This window comes from Oncorhynchus keta, chromosome 13, assembly GCF_023373465.1.
Source record: "Oncorhynchus keta strain PuntledgeMale-10-30-2019 chromosome 13, Oket_V2, whole genome shotgun sequence".
In the NCBI taxonomy this organism is placed as follows: Eukaryota; Metazoa; Chordata; class Actinopteri; order Salmoniformes; family Salmonidae; genus Oncorhynchus; species Oncorhynchus keta.
In genome coordinates, this window is record NC_068433.1 from 20,336,279 (window position 1) to 20,353,012 (window position 16,734).

Sequence of the window (16,734 nt, forward strand, 5' to 3'; positions counted from 1 at the left end):
ATGGTCATTATGGCCAAACAGTTCTAACTTTGTTTCATCAGACGAGAGGACATTTCTCCAAAAAGTATGATCTTTGTCCCCATGTGCAGTTGCAAAGCGTAGTCTGGCTTTTCTATGGTGGTTTTGGAGCAGAGACTTCTTCCTTGCAGAGTAGCCTTTCAGGTTATATTGATACAGGACTCATTTTACTGTGGATATACTTTTGTACCAGTTTCCTCCAGCATCTTCACAAGGTCATTTGCTGTTGTTCTGGGATTGATTTGCACTTTACGCACCAAAGTACGTTCATCTGTAGGAGACAAAACAAGTCTCCTTCCTGAGCGGTATGACGGCAGTGTGGTACCATGGTGTTTATACTTGCGTACTATTGTTTGTACAGATGAATGTGGTACATTCAGGCTTTTGGAAATTGCTCCCAAGGATGAACCAGACCTGTGGATGTCTACAATTGTTTTTCTGAAGTCTTGGCTGATTTCTTTTGATTTTCCCATCATGTCAAGCAAAGAGGCACTGAGTTTGAAGGCAGGCCTTGAAATACATCCACAGATACACCTCCAATTGATTGAAATATTGTCAATTAGCCTATTAGAAGCTTCTAAAGCCATGATATCATTTTCTGGAATTTTTCAAGCTGTTTGAAGGCAGTCAATTTAGTGTTTGTAAACTTCTGACCCACTGGGATTGTGATACAGTGAAATAATCTGTCTGTAAACAATGGTTGGAAAAATTACTTGTGTCATGCACAAAGTAGATGTCCTAACCGACTTGCCAAAACTATAGTGTTTGAAAAACTAGCTTTAATGACTTCAACTTAAGTGTATGTAAACTTCCGACTTCAACTGTACACATGGCGTAGTATGCTGGAAAAAAAGGATGGTTTATTGAATTGATCACAAACTACAATCGGCATTCGAGAAGAAAGCTAATCATTTACACACACCTACTTCAAACTCGAGTCAAATTGTACAAACACCTGCTCAGTCTATTCCGCTCCAGGACAAATAAGATTATTCTGCACTTATCTGTACGATGCTGTGGAACATAAAACAATTACACACAGTTAATCTCAATATCACAGATAAACATAGACTTTGCGACAATAGCAGTACAAGAACAGGAGTTGAAATAAATAAAGTGGAAAATTCAACTCACAGGGCTCAAAACAGGGACCTTCATATCATTGTGCTCATTGACCTATACTCTGAGAAGAATCAAATGCTGAAACAAAACATGATTCTGGACAAAGGAAACAATTGGTATTTTAAGGGTCCTGTAGTTGGAAGAGAAGCTTCAAAACCGTAAAATCATACTACCAGTTTTTACGTTACAAAATGAAGACAGGGGGACGGAGAATCTTAAGGACAAATTACATCAACACAATGTGTGAATAATTCCAATGTCGCAGAGTTACTTAAACATGGTCGATGGTGCTATGAGGGCAGGGATTGGACACAAATCAAAGTCCTAAGACTAAACTTAAACAAAAACCCATAATGAACACAAGAGGATGTTCTCAGCCCAAGTGGCAAGCATGGAGATGGCGGTTTCTCATTAACCTCCACGGGATCGGTGACCCCCCACCCCACAGGACAGTTAAGATAATGTGCTCTAATGTGATTAGCATGAGGTTGTAAGTAACAAAAACATTTCCCAGGACATAGACATATCTGATATGGGCAGAAAGCTTAACTTCTTAATCTAGCTGCACTGTCAAATTTACAGTAGCTATGAGTGAAAGAATACCATGCTATTGTTTGAGGAGAGTGCACAGTTATGAACCTGAAAATGTATCAATAAACCAAATAGGCACATTTGGGCAGACCTGAATTTGTATTTTATTTTTAAATACAGAAATGCAATGGTTCATTGGATCAGTCTAAAACTTTGCCCACACATTCCTGCTATCTCGTGGCCAAAATCTAAATTTGGTGTTTACTTTGAAGTTGTATCAAGAATATGCATATCCTTGCTACAGGCAGTTAGATTTGGGTTTGTCATTTTAGGTGAAAATTGGGGGGAAAAGGGTTGGAGCTTAATAGATTTTTACAGTTTTTCCTCAGTCTCTTTGGTGCATTTCTTAGATTAAAAAAAAATGCAATTCTTGATACTACTTGTACAAATTCCAAATCATCTAGTCACTTGTGCACATCATTAAAGCAATTTCTTATTCCTTTGAACAAATTGCAATATATAATGTACAAGTGTCAGGTTTTTTCCACATGATCAATTGCTCATGTCATGTTGATCAAAATATAGTAGATGGTTCTCTGTTGAATAGTCTTACCCCTCAAAACATCTAGGCATTAGTTCCTTGCATAAGCCATTACATGCAAAATTGTTGAACTATTTGTCATAAACTGTCAAGCATAGTTTTACACATTTCTAGTAGACCTTTTGTACAAAAACTTGAATTGATGAATCGTGCAGGTGAAATTGACCCTCACTCATGAAGGAATGTAAAGTGTTTGTTGGTTGAACTATCAAACAGTTGTCTAAATTGCTCACAGGTGCATCTCATGAAGAATCAATTGGCAAGCATATATAGACAGACCACAACACAGAGTTGCAATTTTCCAATAATGGATGGACCAGGAAACGAACAGGGTCAACAGCCAAGAGGAGGAAGAAGAGGAGCAAGGATGCGTGGTGGAAGGCAAAACAGAGGAAGAGACAGAAGAGGACATAGGCGCATATCTGATGACATAAGGGCCACTATTGTAGACCATGTTGTCAATCATGGCCTTACAATGGCTGAGGCGGGTCGAAGGGTGCAGCCGAATATTGGGAGATCTGTGTCCTCAATAGTTCAAACGTTTCGAAGAGAGAACAGGTATGTCCACCAATGTACAGTGCAGTTACTGTATATAAGCAGTATACTGTATACTTCCTACAATGCTTCATATTACAGTAGTCCACTTGTATTTCACAGCATACAGAAATATACTCTATACAGATACATACTGCACCTTACATGCACCCACCTGTATGTTTTACAGTAAAATGTGTGTTCGCATAGTTTTTGTCTATATGAAAGTGTGCGATGCATCATTGCATTTTTCCCCACATAGGACTGCAAGATTACCTCAAACCGGTGGCAGAGGACGCCTTTTCACACCTCAACAGGAGGAGGCTATTTGCACCATGGTCCTAGCAAACAATGCCATTAGACTCAGGGAAATACAAAGGACCATTATAGAAGACAACGATGTCTTTGAAAACATCCATACGGTTAGCATCTCAACCATCGACAGGGTGCTGCATAGAAACCAGATGAGTATGAAACAGCTGTACCGTGTACTATTCCAAAGGAATGAGGACAGAGTTAAGGAGCTACGGTACCAGTATGTACAGGTAAAACATATCTATGTAACTACTTTACAGCAACATTTTATAGTGATACATAGTACAGTAAGCATAAACTGCACACATTTCCATTGCTGTGGAAGGAACATTCAATATATGTACATTTTGTCACTCTTCCTTACCAAAACAAATTCAACTGTGTGTTCTGGGATATATCGTATAATGGAGTTGGAATCAAGTGAACCCTCTCACAACTTTGTATACGTGGATGAGGCTGGCTTCAACCTGACCAAATGCAGAAGGAGGGGTCGGAATATCATCGGTCACAGAGCTACTGTGGATTTGCCAGGCCAACGGGGAGGAAATATCACCATGTGTGCTGCTATTTCGGAGCATGGTGTCCTAACCCATATCCCCCTTATAGGGCCATGCAACACCCAGCATCTACTCAACTTTTTAAAGACTCTCTACAGGGCTCTCATCCCTGATGATGAGGGGTCTGTTTAGAGAGGATTTGCCAAAATACGTGGTCATTTGTGATAATGTGAGTTTCCATCAATCAAACATCATAAGGCAATGGTTTGTGACCCACCCGAGGATGCTCATAGAATTCCTCCCAATTGAGGAGTTATTTTCAGCATGGAGATGGAAGGTGTACGATCGTCAGCCACACACACAGATGACCCTGCTGGCTGCAATGGATGCAGCATGTGAGGACATCACAGTAGATGGATAAGGCATTCCAAAAGATTATTTCCACGTTGCATTGGAAGGGAAAATATCCGGTGTGATGTGGATGAGAATATGTGGGCCGACAGACAGGAACGTCTGGATGTGTAGAGACAGCACAACTGTGCTGCGGGCAAAGTTGTGCCTAAGGGGTGGTTTCCTGTGTTTCTTTCTAATTTAGTTTTTTTTCCTTTGTGCCCATTGGGTTGTCCAGTCTCTTTCAATCAATAACCCACATACAGTAATATGTAAATAGTACTGTTGAAATTGATATGCTATAGAAGTGCAGCCTTGTGCATTTTCAATACAGTAACTGTCATCCAAACTATAGCCTAAGTTTACATCAGGTAATACTGTCAAAGTACAGTTACATTAACATGCCTAAACATTTTGACGACCTTGTTCGTGAACAATGACAACATTCTGATGATCATTCTCATGATCATTGGCATGAATATTTACTTTTGAGATGTACTAAGGATTTTTAGTGACTGACTAGCTTTAGAAACATATATATATATTGCAGTTTGTACAAATTGTTCTGAAAAATGCACTTATTTTGCACATGTTAGGGATGATGTGAAAAATGCACCAAAGCGACTGAGAAAAACTAAGACAATGGCAAGCATACTTCATTGCACCTTATTCATCTTCATTGTAACATCAAATCAACCCAAATATTAAAAAAGGAAAAACATTTTAAAAGAGGGGGTTTGGACTAGTATACAAGTAACATTCTCTGAAATGCAGCACCATTATCAATATACAAAACGCTGTCCTGGGGAATACAATATTGATGTTATGTTCTGACATGTGGTGCCAAATACCATTACATGACGGGCTACCGAGTGACGCAGCGGCCTAAGGCACTGCATGAGGCATCACTACAGTCCCTGGTTTGATTCCAGTCTGTATCACATCCGGCCATGATTGGGAGTCCCATAGGGCGGCTCACAATTGGCCCAGTGTTGTCCGGTTCGGCTGGGGTAGGCAGTCATTGTAAATAAGAATTTGTTCTTAACGGATTTGCCTAATTTTAAAAAAAAGGTTGCATTTAAATTTAAAAAATACGTTATTAACATCCAATGAGATCAAAGCATCGACTTTAATGATCATGTTCTCTCTAAACAATCTTTCCGTCTACTTTCTAAAAACTCTTATTCACTGCACAACACACTGACTACACCCACTTGGTCTCCAATGAAAGGTCTCCAAACACATTCACTCCACAACCAAAACCACCTGCAATACAAACTCAGTCACAGAAATACTTTGCATATGTGCACTTTGTTTATGAGGCAGTTCAGCGCAGTTATTGACTTTAGTGGTATACAAAATATATGTTCCATTATCTGGACTTGTCAGTTACCCCACAGCAAGGAAGACATTGTATTCCTCATCATTATCCTACTCTTCCTCAATATCACCTAATGTTCATACTTATCATCCACCACATCGTCAATATATATCAATCATTATTTTCCATAGAGCTCCTTTCATGTCCCACCTGTGTCTGGTAGGATAGTGTGAGACAGTGTGCAACATATGCAGGATCGTGTGTGAGACATGATCTGTGTTGAAAATACCCATACTAACATACTGTATAGTACATAATGAGTACTACAAACGATTAGTTCATTTCAGTATACTGTGAACGAAATGAGATCCTTACAGTTGAGAGTACTAGCGCCTCGCCTCTCTACCGGAAGTTGTGAATGTTAATATACAACCTCATACTAGCTAGTTTGCATAAATTACTAAATAAGACGTTTTACAACTTCGGGTGTGTTCTCAATCTGGAGTGCCAAACTGCTCTTGTAAATTCAGAACATTCCGCTCTCTGAGCACACACTGGACGCTCGGGACGGGGAGTAAAGTTTATTTCAGCGTTCTGACCCCAAGCTAACGTTGGCTACTTCCAGACAAATGAAACCACTGACCATTTACTCGCCCTGGCAGATCTGATTATGCAGTGTTCATGTTATCCAGAGCGTTAGTGACTAACTGTGCTCCTGGCAACAATTTAAGTACGTTTTTTTTTGCCGACGTTTACTGACACCGGCCATATTACATTACATTAATTATTCTGCGCTCTGGTACACTCAGACGAGAGAATTTAAGAAAGCGTCCGAATGTCCAACGACTATACCATTTAGCTAAACTAAGAATGACGGGAATAATCAAGTCAATAAACGTTGGGTAGTTAGCCTATAGATAAGATACTGGCAAGTTTGATGTATACGTAGGCAACAAATGTATAAGTAGCCTAGCTAACATACCGCCTGAATATACTGCTGTAATGACTTTTTATTTAACTAGGCAAGTCACATAAGAACAAATTCTTATTTACAATGACCGCCTACAGAGGAACAATGGGTTACCTGCCTTGTTCAGGGGCAGAAAGACAGATTTTTACATTGTCAGCTCGGGGATTCAATCCAGCAACCTTTCGGTTACTGGATTACTTCTTATTTTGGTGCAAGATACCATTTAGTAAGACATACAGGAACGTTTGGCATACTAACTATATCCATACTATGACCAATAAGCATAGTATATAGACAATTCACGTCACAAATAGTATGGTTAGTATGAGTATTCAAACACAGCTATAGTGTGCAACATGCAGGATAGTGTGTGAGATGAGCAATGGTGGAGTCAAGGATTTGGGGTAGTGCAGCCCCTGCTGCCTGCAGGTCAGGGGCTCTATACAGTACTGCTATGGGACTGAGGGGTAGGGGATAGGGTGTGGTGGAAAAGGAGTATGGGTAGAGAATGTAGAGGATAGGTGATAGTGTAAAGCAGAGGATACGGAAGGGGATAGGGGTCAAACTATTTGTCAATCCATGTTTCAATACCCTGTCTTGAACCTGTACAAATAAACCTGGTCAAGGGAAATTAAATAATGACTTCACATTGAAGACTGTCAGATTGAGGTTCAATAGTAGGCCAACTACTACTGATTCCACAGCTTTGGGCATCTGAAGTATAAAGAAAGGCTATGAGAGGATAAAAGTGAAGGGGGATGAAGATGCCCTTCGACACTGATCTCAAGTCAGGTTAACATTTCCCCATTGTGGTTAAGATTATGAGTCAAAGAAGGGTAGAACTGATTCCAGATCTGGTCCTTACGGCAACTTCTACGTAAAGCAGGTGAAAGTAATGAAAGGGTTGAGGGGGTCATAGGTTAAAAGGTAAGATGTGATTTTCCATAGTTGGTTAGCAGTCAGTGGATATTTTAGCAGAGAGGTCCTGGATGCGCCGGGCGCTGCAGCCCTTACACAGGATGTGACCGTCCAAGGGGTAACAGCCTCGCCCCTCACCTTCAGACGACAGGAGCAGACCACACTCCTGGAGGGGACAGAGAACACACACACAGGGTCAATGCAGGAACACTGGATTGGGTTCAACTGATTGGGCTGTGAACTTTTGACGTGATGGCCTGCCAAACTGTAAACATCACTCAACTAGCATGAGATGTATAACTAAAACACACACACAGACAGTGACCACTCACCTCACACACATAGCAGTTGACATGGAAGCTGCGGTCCAGCGCCACTATCCTGACCGTCTCCTCTTGGCCAGGCTCGGGCATGATGGCCTGGCCACACACTGAGCAGCGTGGGGCAAACTTCCTGTGTGGGACAGGAGGCTGGAAGTTTCAGCGTCAACACTAACAGAGTTTAGAGGGTGGAAAACTAACAATCAGATATAATCTGTCCAATAGACACATGCCTAAAACTTCAAATCAAAGCGTAATTTGCGTCCGTGTTTCTGACCTGTGGAAGTCGTCTATACAGTGGATCTGATAGGTGGCGTCCACGGTGAAGGGTACACCATCCAGGCAGCAGCCACACACAACACAGTTGAAGCAGCGCGGGTGGTAGGCCTTGCCCATGGCCCGTAGGATACGGTCCAGGATGGGCTTGGAGCACTTGGAGCAGCGCTCTAGGGTACTCTGAGAGGGGAGGGAGAGGGGCAGCACAGGTTCAGACAGAATAGTGTGTGTGTGAGAGAGAGAAGCTGATAGTTATGGAGATAGACACCGAGAAAGAGTGCAAGAGAAGGCGAGATCAACTGATGAATTGAGAGAATACTGCTAAAAAGAAACGTAGAACAAAAGAGAGCGAGAAGAGCCTTCTCAATACAAAGAGGACAGTCAGTGACAGCCACTCACAATATAACAGCTCTCGCAGTAGCTCTGCTTGTCCAGGGCGTAGAACGGTTGCCCCCGGAGACGAGTGTGGCAGGTGATGCAAGTGAAACACTCCACGTGGAACACCTGCTCCATGGCAATACAGCCACTGCCGTCGCCAAGGACGTTGTCACCGCAACGTGCACAGCGACCTGGTTGTATTGAAAGGGGAGAAGAGATGAGGAAAATGGAGGGACATATTGTGGCATTGAAAGGAACTGTGTCACCCAAGGAAAAATTAAGATGTAATAACAGTCCAGTCAAAACATAGGACATACAATTTTATTAGAAAGAAAGTGGAACGTACCAAAGTATTCTTCTGTAGGGGGATGATTCATGTCATACACCAACTCCTTAGTGAGCTGGTCCAACTCCTCCTCTGGCCTCAGAGCTGCTGTCCCCTGCTTGACAAATATATGAACTTTTTTCATAAAGATCAACATAGAGACTTTACTTTCCCATTTAGGTCAGTGAAACCAAGAGACTGAAGATACGTATTCAAAAAGGACCATAGTTTACCTTAAAAAAAAGAGACACCACAAACAGTCGTAGATGTTTGAACTCCACAGACACTCACCTTACTGGGCTGATAGGCGGAGCTTGGTGCCGAGCCTGACCCTGATCGATGAGTCTCTGGGCCTCTATTGGACATGGGGCAATGGGTAGCTCTCCCTCCAGACCCTGCATCACTCCCCTTGTAACCCTTCTCAGAGTGCAGCTCCTGGGCTTGGGAATCGGGCTGTGGAGGGTACCAGCCCAGGGGGCCAGTCTGATTCTGGGATGGGGGCCACAACGCGTGCTGGCGGTGTGGGGGAGGGGTGTAAGCCTGTTCAGCTTGCCTACCAGTCTGGGAGTTGGTGACAGGCTGAGCTGTTTTGACCTGGACACTGAACCTCGGGCCAGTAGGAGTGGAGGCGGTAGTGTAGGGGGCAGGGACAGGCTGGGGGTAGCGTTTGGATACCTGGGCGTCGGTGTAGTCTGGCTGAGGGAAGTACTGGAGACCCTGGTGGGGATCACTGGGGTATGGGGGTGCAGGAGCGTACTGGGACTGGGATTGGGGGTGAGGGGAGAATCCCATGGACTGCCTGCCCTGAGAGGGTTCTCCTGGCTGGGCTGAGGGTTTGTAGCAGTCCCCTGAGAAGTGTTTGTCGTAAGGCACGTTGTCGTACAGCTGCGAAAGAATGGAACGGGACCATAAATATATATATATTTTTAAAGCATTCCTAACAGTCTCATGTAGTCAATCAGGTAGCCTACCTGTGCGCTGTTTTGTGGATGGCTGTCCAGATCGGCCAGCATGCAGGTGAGCGAGTCAATCTCTGCATCGATGTTGGAGTGGTGCTTTAGAAAATTGAGCAGGATCACATAATAAAGATGGGCGCCTTTATAAAATGTCACAACAGAAGGAGATGAATAGGTAGAGCAAATGTAGAAATGTGCACGTGTTTGTCCTTTGTCCCAATACATTTTTATTTTAATATTACTGAGCAATTTCTGGCTTCATAACAAAATTACATTACTACAACTACTTTGCCTAGAAAGTACACTAAACACCATGGTGAAATGGACCAATAATCAGTGGGAATTCCAGGATACAGATGCAATTACAACCTACCATCAGCTGGTAGCGGTCCATGTGAGGGTTCAAGGATTGGTCTTCTTCAAGCCCTTGGGGAGGTGGTTGGTAGTAGTGGTCATTAGATTTAGGGTGAAACCTTGGGTCCTCTTGGTGGTGGTGCTGCATGGGCCCAGCTGTAGAACACATACAAATCAGTGCACTTTACATTTACAAACAAGACTTAATAACCACAGGGTACACACTTAACATTAATCACAACAAACATTTATTTACATCAAGTGCTAATCACCAAAGGTGTTGATGTACTCAGTAGTGTGTCAGGACCAACGCTGTACTACAAGGCTTGAGCTACAAAATAACGGACTTCTGACTTTCACAATAGTCCAGCACAAGTTCATAATAGCAAGGTTTCACACAAGACAAGCCCAGTGTAATGTAAGGCCCACCACCATGTTCTTACCTGTGGATCTTGTAGCCAAGTACCTAGTGGCCATTCCGCCTCCTCCTCTGTTCTGGTCATGGACCACATACTTGGGCCGGGTGTCCGAGGAGACCTTCATGGGCAGCTGTCTGTACACGGCTGGTCCAGATTGGGACATTCGAGGGACCGGTCTCACTGGGCTACCCAGAGTCTTTGGAGGCGGCCAGGTAGGACCAGACATGTCAGGGTTCTGAAAAAAAGGTTGTCGTGATTAAACTGTTACAATTTAAAACTATAACAAAACACTTACATGTTGGTATTAAGGTTCTTATATTAAAATTAAAACAGCTGCAAGTCCTATTTTGGCAATTAGATTTTTTAAAACTGCCACACCAACATACTTTCTGTTGGCATATTTAGGTCACAGGTAAGCACTGTAAACCCAGAGATGCTTCAACCTGGATTTCCTATGTCAACTCACATAAGTGGTTTAACAATAGGCTTATAGATGAGAAGCAACTATGGCAACTGCTCGGCATCTGACCCTAAGGTGCTACAGAGGGTTGTGCATACAGCCCAGTTCATCACTGTGGCCAAGCTTCCTGCCATCCAGGACCTATATAATAGCCAGTGTCAAAGGAAAGCCCATAAAATTGTCAGAGACTCCAGTCACCCAAGTCAGACTGTTTCCTCTGCTAGCGCACAGCAAGCGGTACCAGAGCGCCAAGTCTAGGACCGAAAGGGTATCCTTAACAGCTTCTACCCACAAGCCATAAGACTGCTGAACAATTAATCAAATGGCCACCAGACTATTACATTGACACACCCCCCACGTTGGTTTTGTACACTGCAGATACTCACTGTTTATTATGTATGCATAGTCACTTCACCCCTACCTACATGTACAGATTACCTCAACTAACCTGTACCCCCACACACTGACTCGGTACTGGTTATTATGTTACTTTTTACTTTAGTTCAATTGGTAAATATTTTCTTAACTCTTCTTGAACTGCACTGTTGGTTAAGGGCTTGTTTAAGTATGCATTTCACTTTAACGTTATACATATGACAAATAAAGTTTGATAGTGCATTCCCAACCATAAGGGAATTCCAGCCAACAGAGGCACCAGAGAGGTATACTACAAAGCAGGATCAATGAGTTAGCCAGCTAACTTGCCTAAATATTCAGAAAACACTGCATTCTTTGGACCCTAGCTTGATGAGTCGGTTATTTGAATCAGCTGTGTAGTGTTAGGGCAAAAGCCTAAATTTGCACCTGGGGGGGGGGGTCCATTTTACTTTTTTAATGAAGCAGAACATCTATAGTAATTTCTGGTTGTTTATCAAAGGTAGCTGGCAAACATTGTTTTAGCGAAGTAGTATACGACTCTGTTCCAGAGTGCGCCAAAACACAAACTCAAAAACGCACACAAACCCCACAGGTGCGAGACCTATGGCTTGTCCCACTACCACTATTACCCGTGGGTCTGTATCCACTACAATAGTTATTGTCTCTGACGTTTACACTCAACTCTAAATGATCCCAAATTAAGTTGTAACAACAAAAACAAGAGAGGAAATGTTGTGCAATGATGTCTCTGCTTAGGCACCTGGACCTGGTTCATAACAAAATACACAGTACAGGCAGTGGAAAAAAATAAAACCACTGACTGGTAGGGTACAGCTGTAAGGATGGGACTGTAATTAGGCCTACAATCTTATGATACAAGACATTCTTCTCCAAACTTTGACCATGACAGCCCCTATGGTGATAATTAATCTACCTTACACCTCATATTTATAAACTATCAAATGTATAACGTAGTTTGCATTATGTTAACTACAAGTTAATAGCTCGAGTCATGGTCTATATGTTATGGAGTAGCTTCCCTCCTCCCACCGATCTGATTTAAACCTAAATCCGGCTGAGCACACACTCAAATCCGAGGATTGCTGGGCCTGATAATTTATCACAGCGGAGTTATCATTCTGTGATTAAAATCCATTTGTTTTGGGATCACAAGACCACTAACCAACTTGATATCAGTTGCCTAATCATGATAACCACACTTTTGATTTGAGCTACCTGTCAAACGTAAATTGAATTGAAGAGCTGGAGCGCGCTAGAGTTGATACATTGTCGCAGCAATAGCAACTTTACATTGTTGCAATTCCAGCCTACCAAAACTTCAGCAAATAAAACAATAACACGACTACTGCGACTGGGACGTAGGTATTGTAGGCTACGGCGAATAGGCTGGAATTAAGATGTCCTACCTCTTAAAATCCCAAAGCATTCGGTATCCTTGTCTTCATACTCATTTACAAACGAAAGATATTTCAGTGAAGCGACAATGAGGCTCGTTCACGTACAAACAATGTTACATCTTATAGCCTTCTGGCACCTCAACTTTATACACGATCAAATGTAGAAACTATTGCTTTGTCAAATTACGCTGAGGCAAAGAACATGTGTACGCTAGTTAGTAGGCTAACTAATTATGTCTATAAAATGATTCACTTTTTCAGTTTTAATCCAATTTTGGTTGCTGCAGCGTCAATGTCGCCTAGCTAGGGATATCAAATTGGTCAGTTACACTGACGTCTACTTGCGAGATAATGCAAGTAAATTACAACAATTACCGCAATGACATGTTTGTTTACTTGTTTGTTTGGGCTACACATGAAGGATAGCCTACACTTGAACACAAGCACGCGAAATTAAATGTTGAGTTATTCGGTGTAGAATAAAAGTATCTCTTTAAAGTTAGCTACTTATTTTTTTCGTCTAGTAACCTACTTGCTCATGGATCCTGCTTTTATCACAGGCCTTCAGCTTGCTACGTCATCATAGCCTTTCAAATGTGCGACGTGAACTTCGTGGTGAACCATGAATGTATTAATTTATTATGAATAAAAAATGTAAATAAAAAAACGTGGTGGACCATGAGCACATGCCTGAAGTAGGAGGATGGGGTATGACGTGCTGCATGTTGTACATTACAGAGGGATCAGCCAGTTGTGAAGATGAAAATGTACTACTTCAAAATGGAGATTACCTCAACTGCACTGCTCATGCTGTTACAGACGCTGTAATGGCAGAGACTCTGCATGGCACAGGCACAGTCTTTGATCAGTTATAACCCAATGCATAGCCCATGTCAGACAGATTTGGAAATGTCCTTTTTGTTAGCTGATCCTGCTTTAAGATATCCCCCTCTTACTAAAAAAAACCGACTTAAATTCTTAGCCTTACATCTGCACCTGATAGGCTTCTAGGAATTTGCAATTGACAAACAATGTTCTTCATGTTACAAAGAAGCCTTTGCAAAAAGATAGACAGACAGATAGATAGATAGATAGATAGATAGATAGATAGATAGATAGATAGATAGATAGATAGATAGATAGATAGATAGATAGCTCAGGTGCATCATGCTTCCATTGATCATCTTTGAGATGTTTCTACAACTTGATTAGTGTCCACCTATGGTACATTTAATTGATTGGACATGATTTGGAAAGGCACACACCTGTCTATATAATGTCCCACAGTTGAAAGTGCATTTCAGAGCAAAAAACAAGCCATGGGGTTAAAGGAATTGTATGTAGATAGATGAGGGGGGAAACTATTTAATACATTTTAGAATAAGGCTGTAAGGTAAAAAAAAACATGTGGAAAAAGTCAAGGGGTCTGAATACTTTCCGAAGGCACTGTATCTCACTCGCTCTCTGCCTCGCCCACTCGCCTATGTCCCCAGACAGTGCTTAAAATGAAGCTATATTTCAATATGTTTTGCTTTATTGTTTTTCATTGCACCGGTTTTCTGTTATTTTTTTCTAATTCCTACCACCATCTAAGGGAGACAAAATTCCTACCCCCCCCTCTAACCTTCTCTTATCAGGATAGTGGTTACAGCTTGCCCTTATATGTCCAGAATGCTCGGCAAGCACAGGAAGAAACAGTTTATATGAATCCGTGTTATTGTTTCAGGCTCTTGTTGTCAACACCTTTTAAGGTATGTAGTAAAGTAGTTCCCCAAGCAACAAAGCGACAGCCCAATCAAGGGCTTTCCCGGAATTGCATTTTTTTTGTGCTTTAGAACCAGAAACAAAATAAGAAATATAGTCAAACATGAAAGAATTCATTGTCAAATGAAAAATGTGCATAATCAAAAAAGCAAAGTATTTTAGAGTGTTCTTTAAATTGTACTCTTTAACTATGTCTTGTTTTATTTGGTAAGATTCTTGACCTTTGCCCTTGATTATATAACCACAATGTTACTGTACGGGAGGGGATGTTTCACCCAACCGGTCTCTAGTCCTGTACATACAGTATCAGAACGACAACCATAACACACTACAATAACCACAACCTTCCAAATTAAAGTTTTTGATAAAGCTCCTATCATTTACATGGGCATAGTAGTGGACACTGACAGATTGGGTGAACAAGGGGAAGTCTCCATTAGCTAGCAGAGCCTTGCCAACTGGACAGACTGAATGGCTTCCGCTCATTGGCGAACCTGTTTAGTAATGTTCTCACTTTTCCTCAACCGCCCCCCTCTTCCGTTCCTCTCACAATGCCTGGAAGTATCTTAGACCCAGGCTACATCTTTTTCTCTGTTTGCTTAAATGTTGTTTATCTTTCATCTTTTTTTTCTCCCTTTTTTATAAGACACAATTGATCTGGCCTCCATCAAAACAAATACAAGCACAAGGACACACACACGCACTCAACACCCCGGGCAAAACACTCTGCTTCCGACTCGCATTTACACTATGGGTTTATACCCAAACATGGCCATATCGGTTGATTTGTCGTTGATTGCAGCTTGTACACATATATTTCAACTCTTACAAAAAAAAATTCACTGACAGAAAAATGGGATTAACATTGGTCTCCTTTTAAAGGGAAGTATTTGTCTTCTATTTGATTTGGGTTGGCTTCAACAGTCCATGAATTTGTTGTTTCATGCATAATAACTTTAACACCCTATTACAGAGATTAAATAACACGAATCAGGGAGTATTATCTGCATCATCTTGACAGATTCAACGCTTGTTTTCCTTAAATGGTGGAAAACCTACCCTCTCTCACTGCTTATAAAACCACAAAACGATTAAAAAAAGAAAAACACATTCAACAGAAACTGAAATCTCAGGTTTGCAGTTTGCATCATCCCTATGGACTGTCTGCTGTTTCTGCAAGGGCGGGCCTCTCTCTCTCTCTCTTGACTCTTATCTCCTTCTGGTCTTGACCCACCGACAGACGCCTTGAAACTCGCTCAAGGTCCTCCGGTTCTGTCAGAATTATTTGATCTGAAGGAAATGCAAGTTCATGGTGCACTGAAGCAGCCCGTCTATTAGGTCTGTGTGTTGTAATGTCATGCACCTCTTTGTGAACCAAGGCTGTGCTTAAGATGGTCACTTTTCCACTTGTTTTTAAGTTAATGCTGACCTTTGACACTTTGTTCCCCCCCCTCCCTCATCCCCTCCCCATGTCTCCTGCTCCACTTATTATTGACGGATGTCCTGCGCAGGCGTTTTCCTCCTCTTCTTGGTGCGCCTCGCAGGATGCATTCATATATGGTGTGTGTGTGCATGTGTGTGTGTGTGTGCGTGTGTGTGTGTGTGTGTGTGTGTGTGTGTGTGTGTGTGTGTGTGTGTGTGTGTGTGTGTGTGTGTGTGTGGCAGTTCCTGCGCATCTGTCCTCTGCTTTTCTAATAGTCTTGGCGGTTGTTGTTTTGCAAGCCAGGGAGAGAGTATCTCCCATATCGCCCCCCTGCCTCCCTCCTCCCCACACTCTCCCGTTTCCTTCCTCTAAGTGCCCATAACACGTTGGCCTCTCCCCTCAGGCAGTAGGCCAGAAGCTTCCGGAAGACTTTACGGAGAGCTCATAACTTTACGTTCACCTGGATCTGTCACCTCAGGAATATACTCTTTATGACTGCATGACTAAGAGGTATACATCATGTCATTTGCGAGTCTCTGTCTGATTTTCACACAGATTTCGCTGTATGCTCACCCTGAGTTGCAGTGAGTTGAGTAAGGATACTATATGCGTCTGGTGTGAAAGAAATGGTTCCAGCCTGATGTATGTGGAAGTGCAACGTTAAATCCATCAAGTCAATGGCTTCTGCTCTGTCTATACAATGTTACATTTCAAGAATGGTCCCTTCTCTGATATCTGAAGAGCCTCAGTTCCCGAGGGGCAGGTTGTGAGTTTGGAACAAGGTTTGTTTATCTAACATGTAGGTGTTCTTTAACTTCCTGGAGAGGGTTCATGGGGAGGAAGGCGTTGGTGGTGGAGGATGGAGGGTGGTCTTCTCTGACCCTAAGGTTCAGCTCCTGGAGAGCCTCACCCTCAGCAACATAATCCCTATTCCCTTCGGATCCTCGTATATATTTGTTCTACTCACACCACTTTCCTGTCATTACTTTGTTTGCAGAGACTATGGGGTTAGAAAAACTAATAGTCCACTAAAAATACCCTGCCGG

At 42.3% G+C, this 16,734-nt stretch overlaps 1 protein-coding gene across 11 annotated transcripts in view; it reads right to left on the bottom strand.

The window, feature by feature from the left end:
* Positions 1-13,134, bottom strand: part of LOC118391990 (thyroid receptor-interacting protein 6-like) — a 75,040-nt gene extending 61,906 nt beyond the window's left edge. For 2 of the 11 annotated variants that reach the window (XM_052459568.1, XM_052459563.1), the window contains exons 1-5: positions 12,511-13,023; positions 10,270-10,480; positions 9,846-9,982; positions 9,488-9,571; positions 8,808-9,401 (exon numbers count right to left, since the gene is read on the bottom strand). In XM_052459568.1, coding sequence (XP_052315528.1) covers positions 8,808-9,401; positions 9,488-9,571; positions 9,846-9,982; positions 10,270-10,471 — 1,017 coding nt within the window. In that variant the 5' untranslated portion in view covers positions 10,472-10,480; positions 12,511-13,023. The other 9 variants (XM_035783560.2, XM_035783557.2, XM_052459575.1 and 6 more) reach the window with 9 other exon arrangements.
* Positions 13,135-16,734: the final 3,600 nt, after the last annotated feature.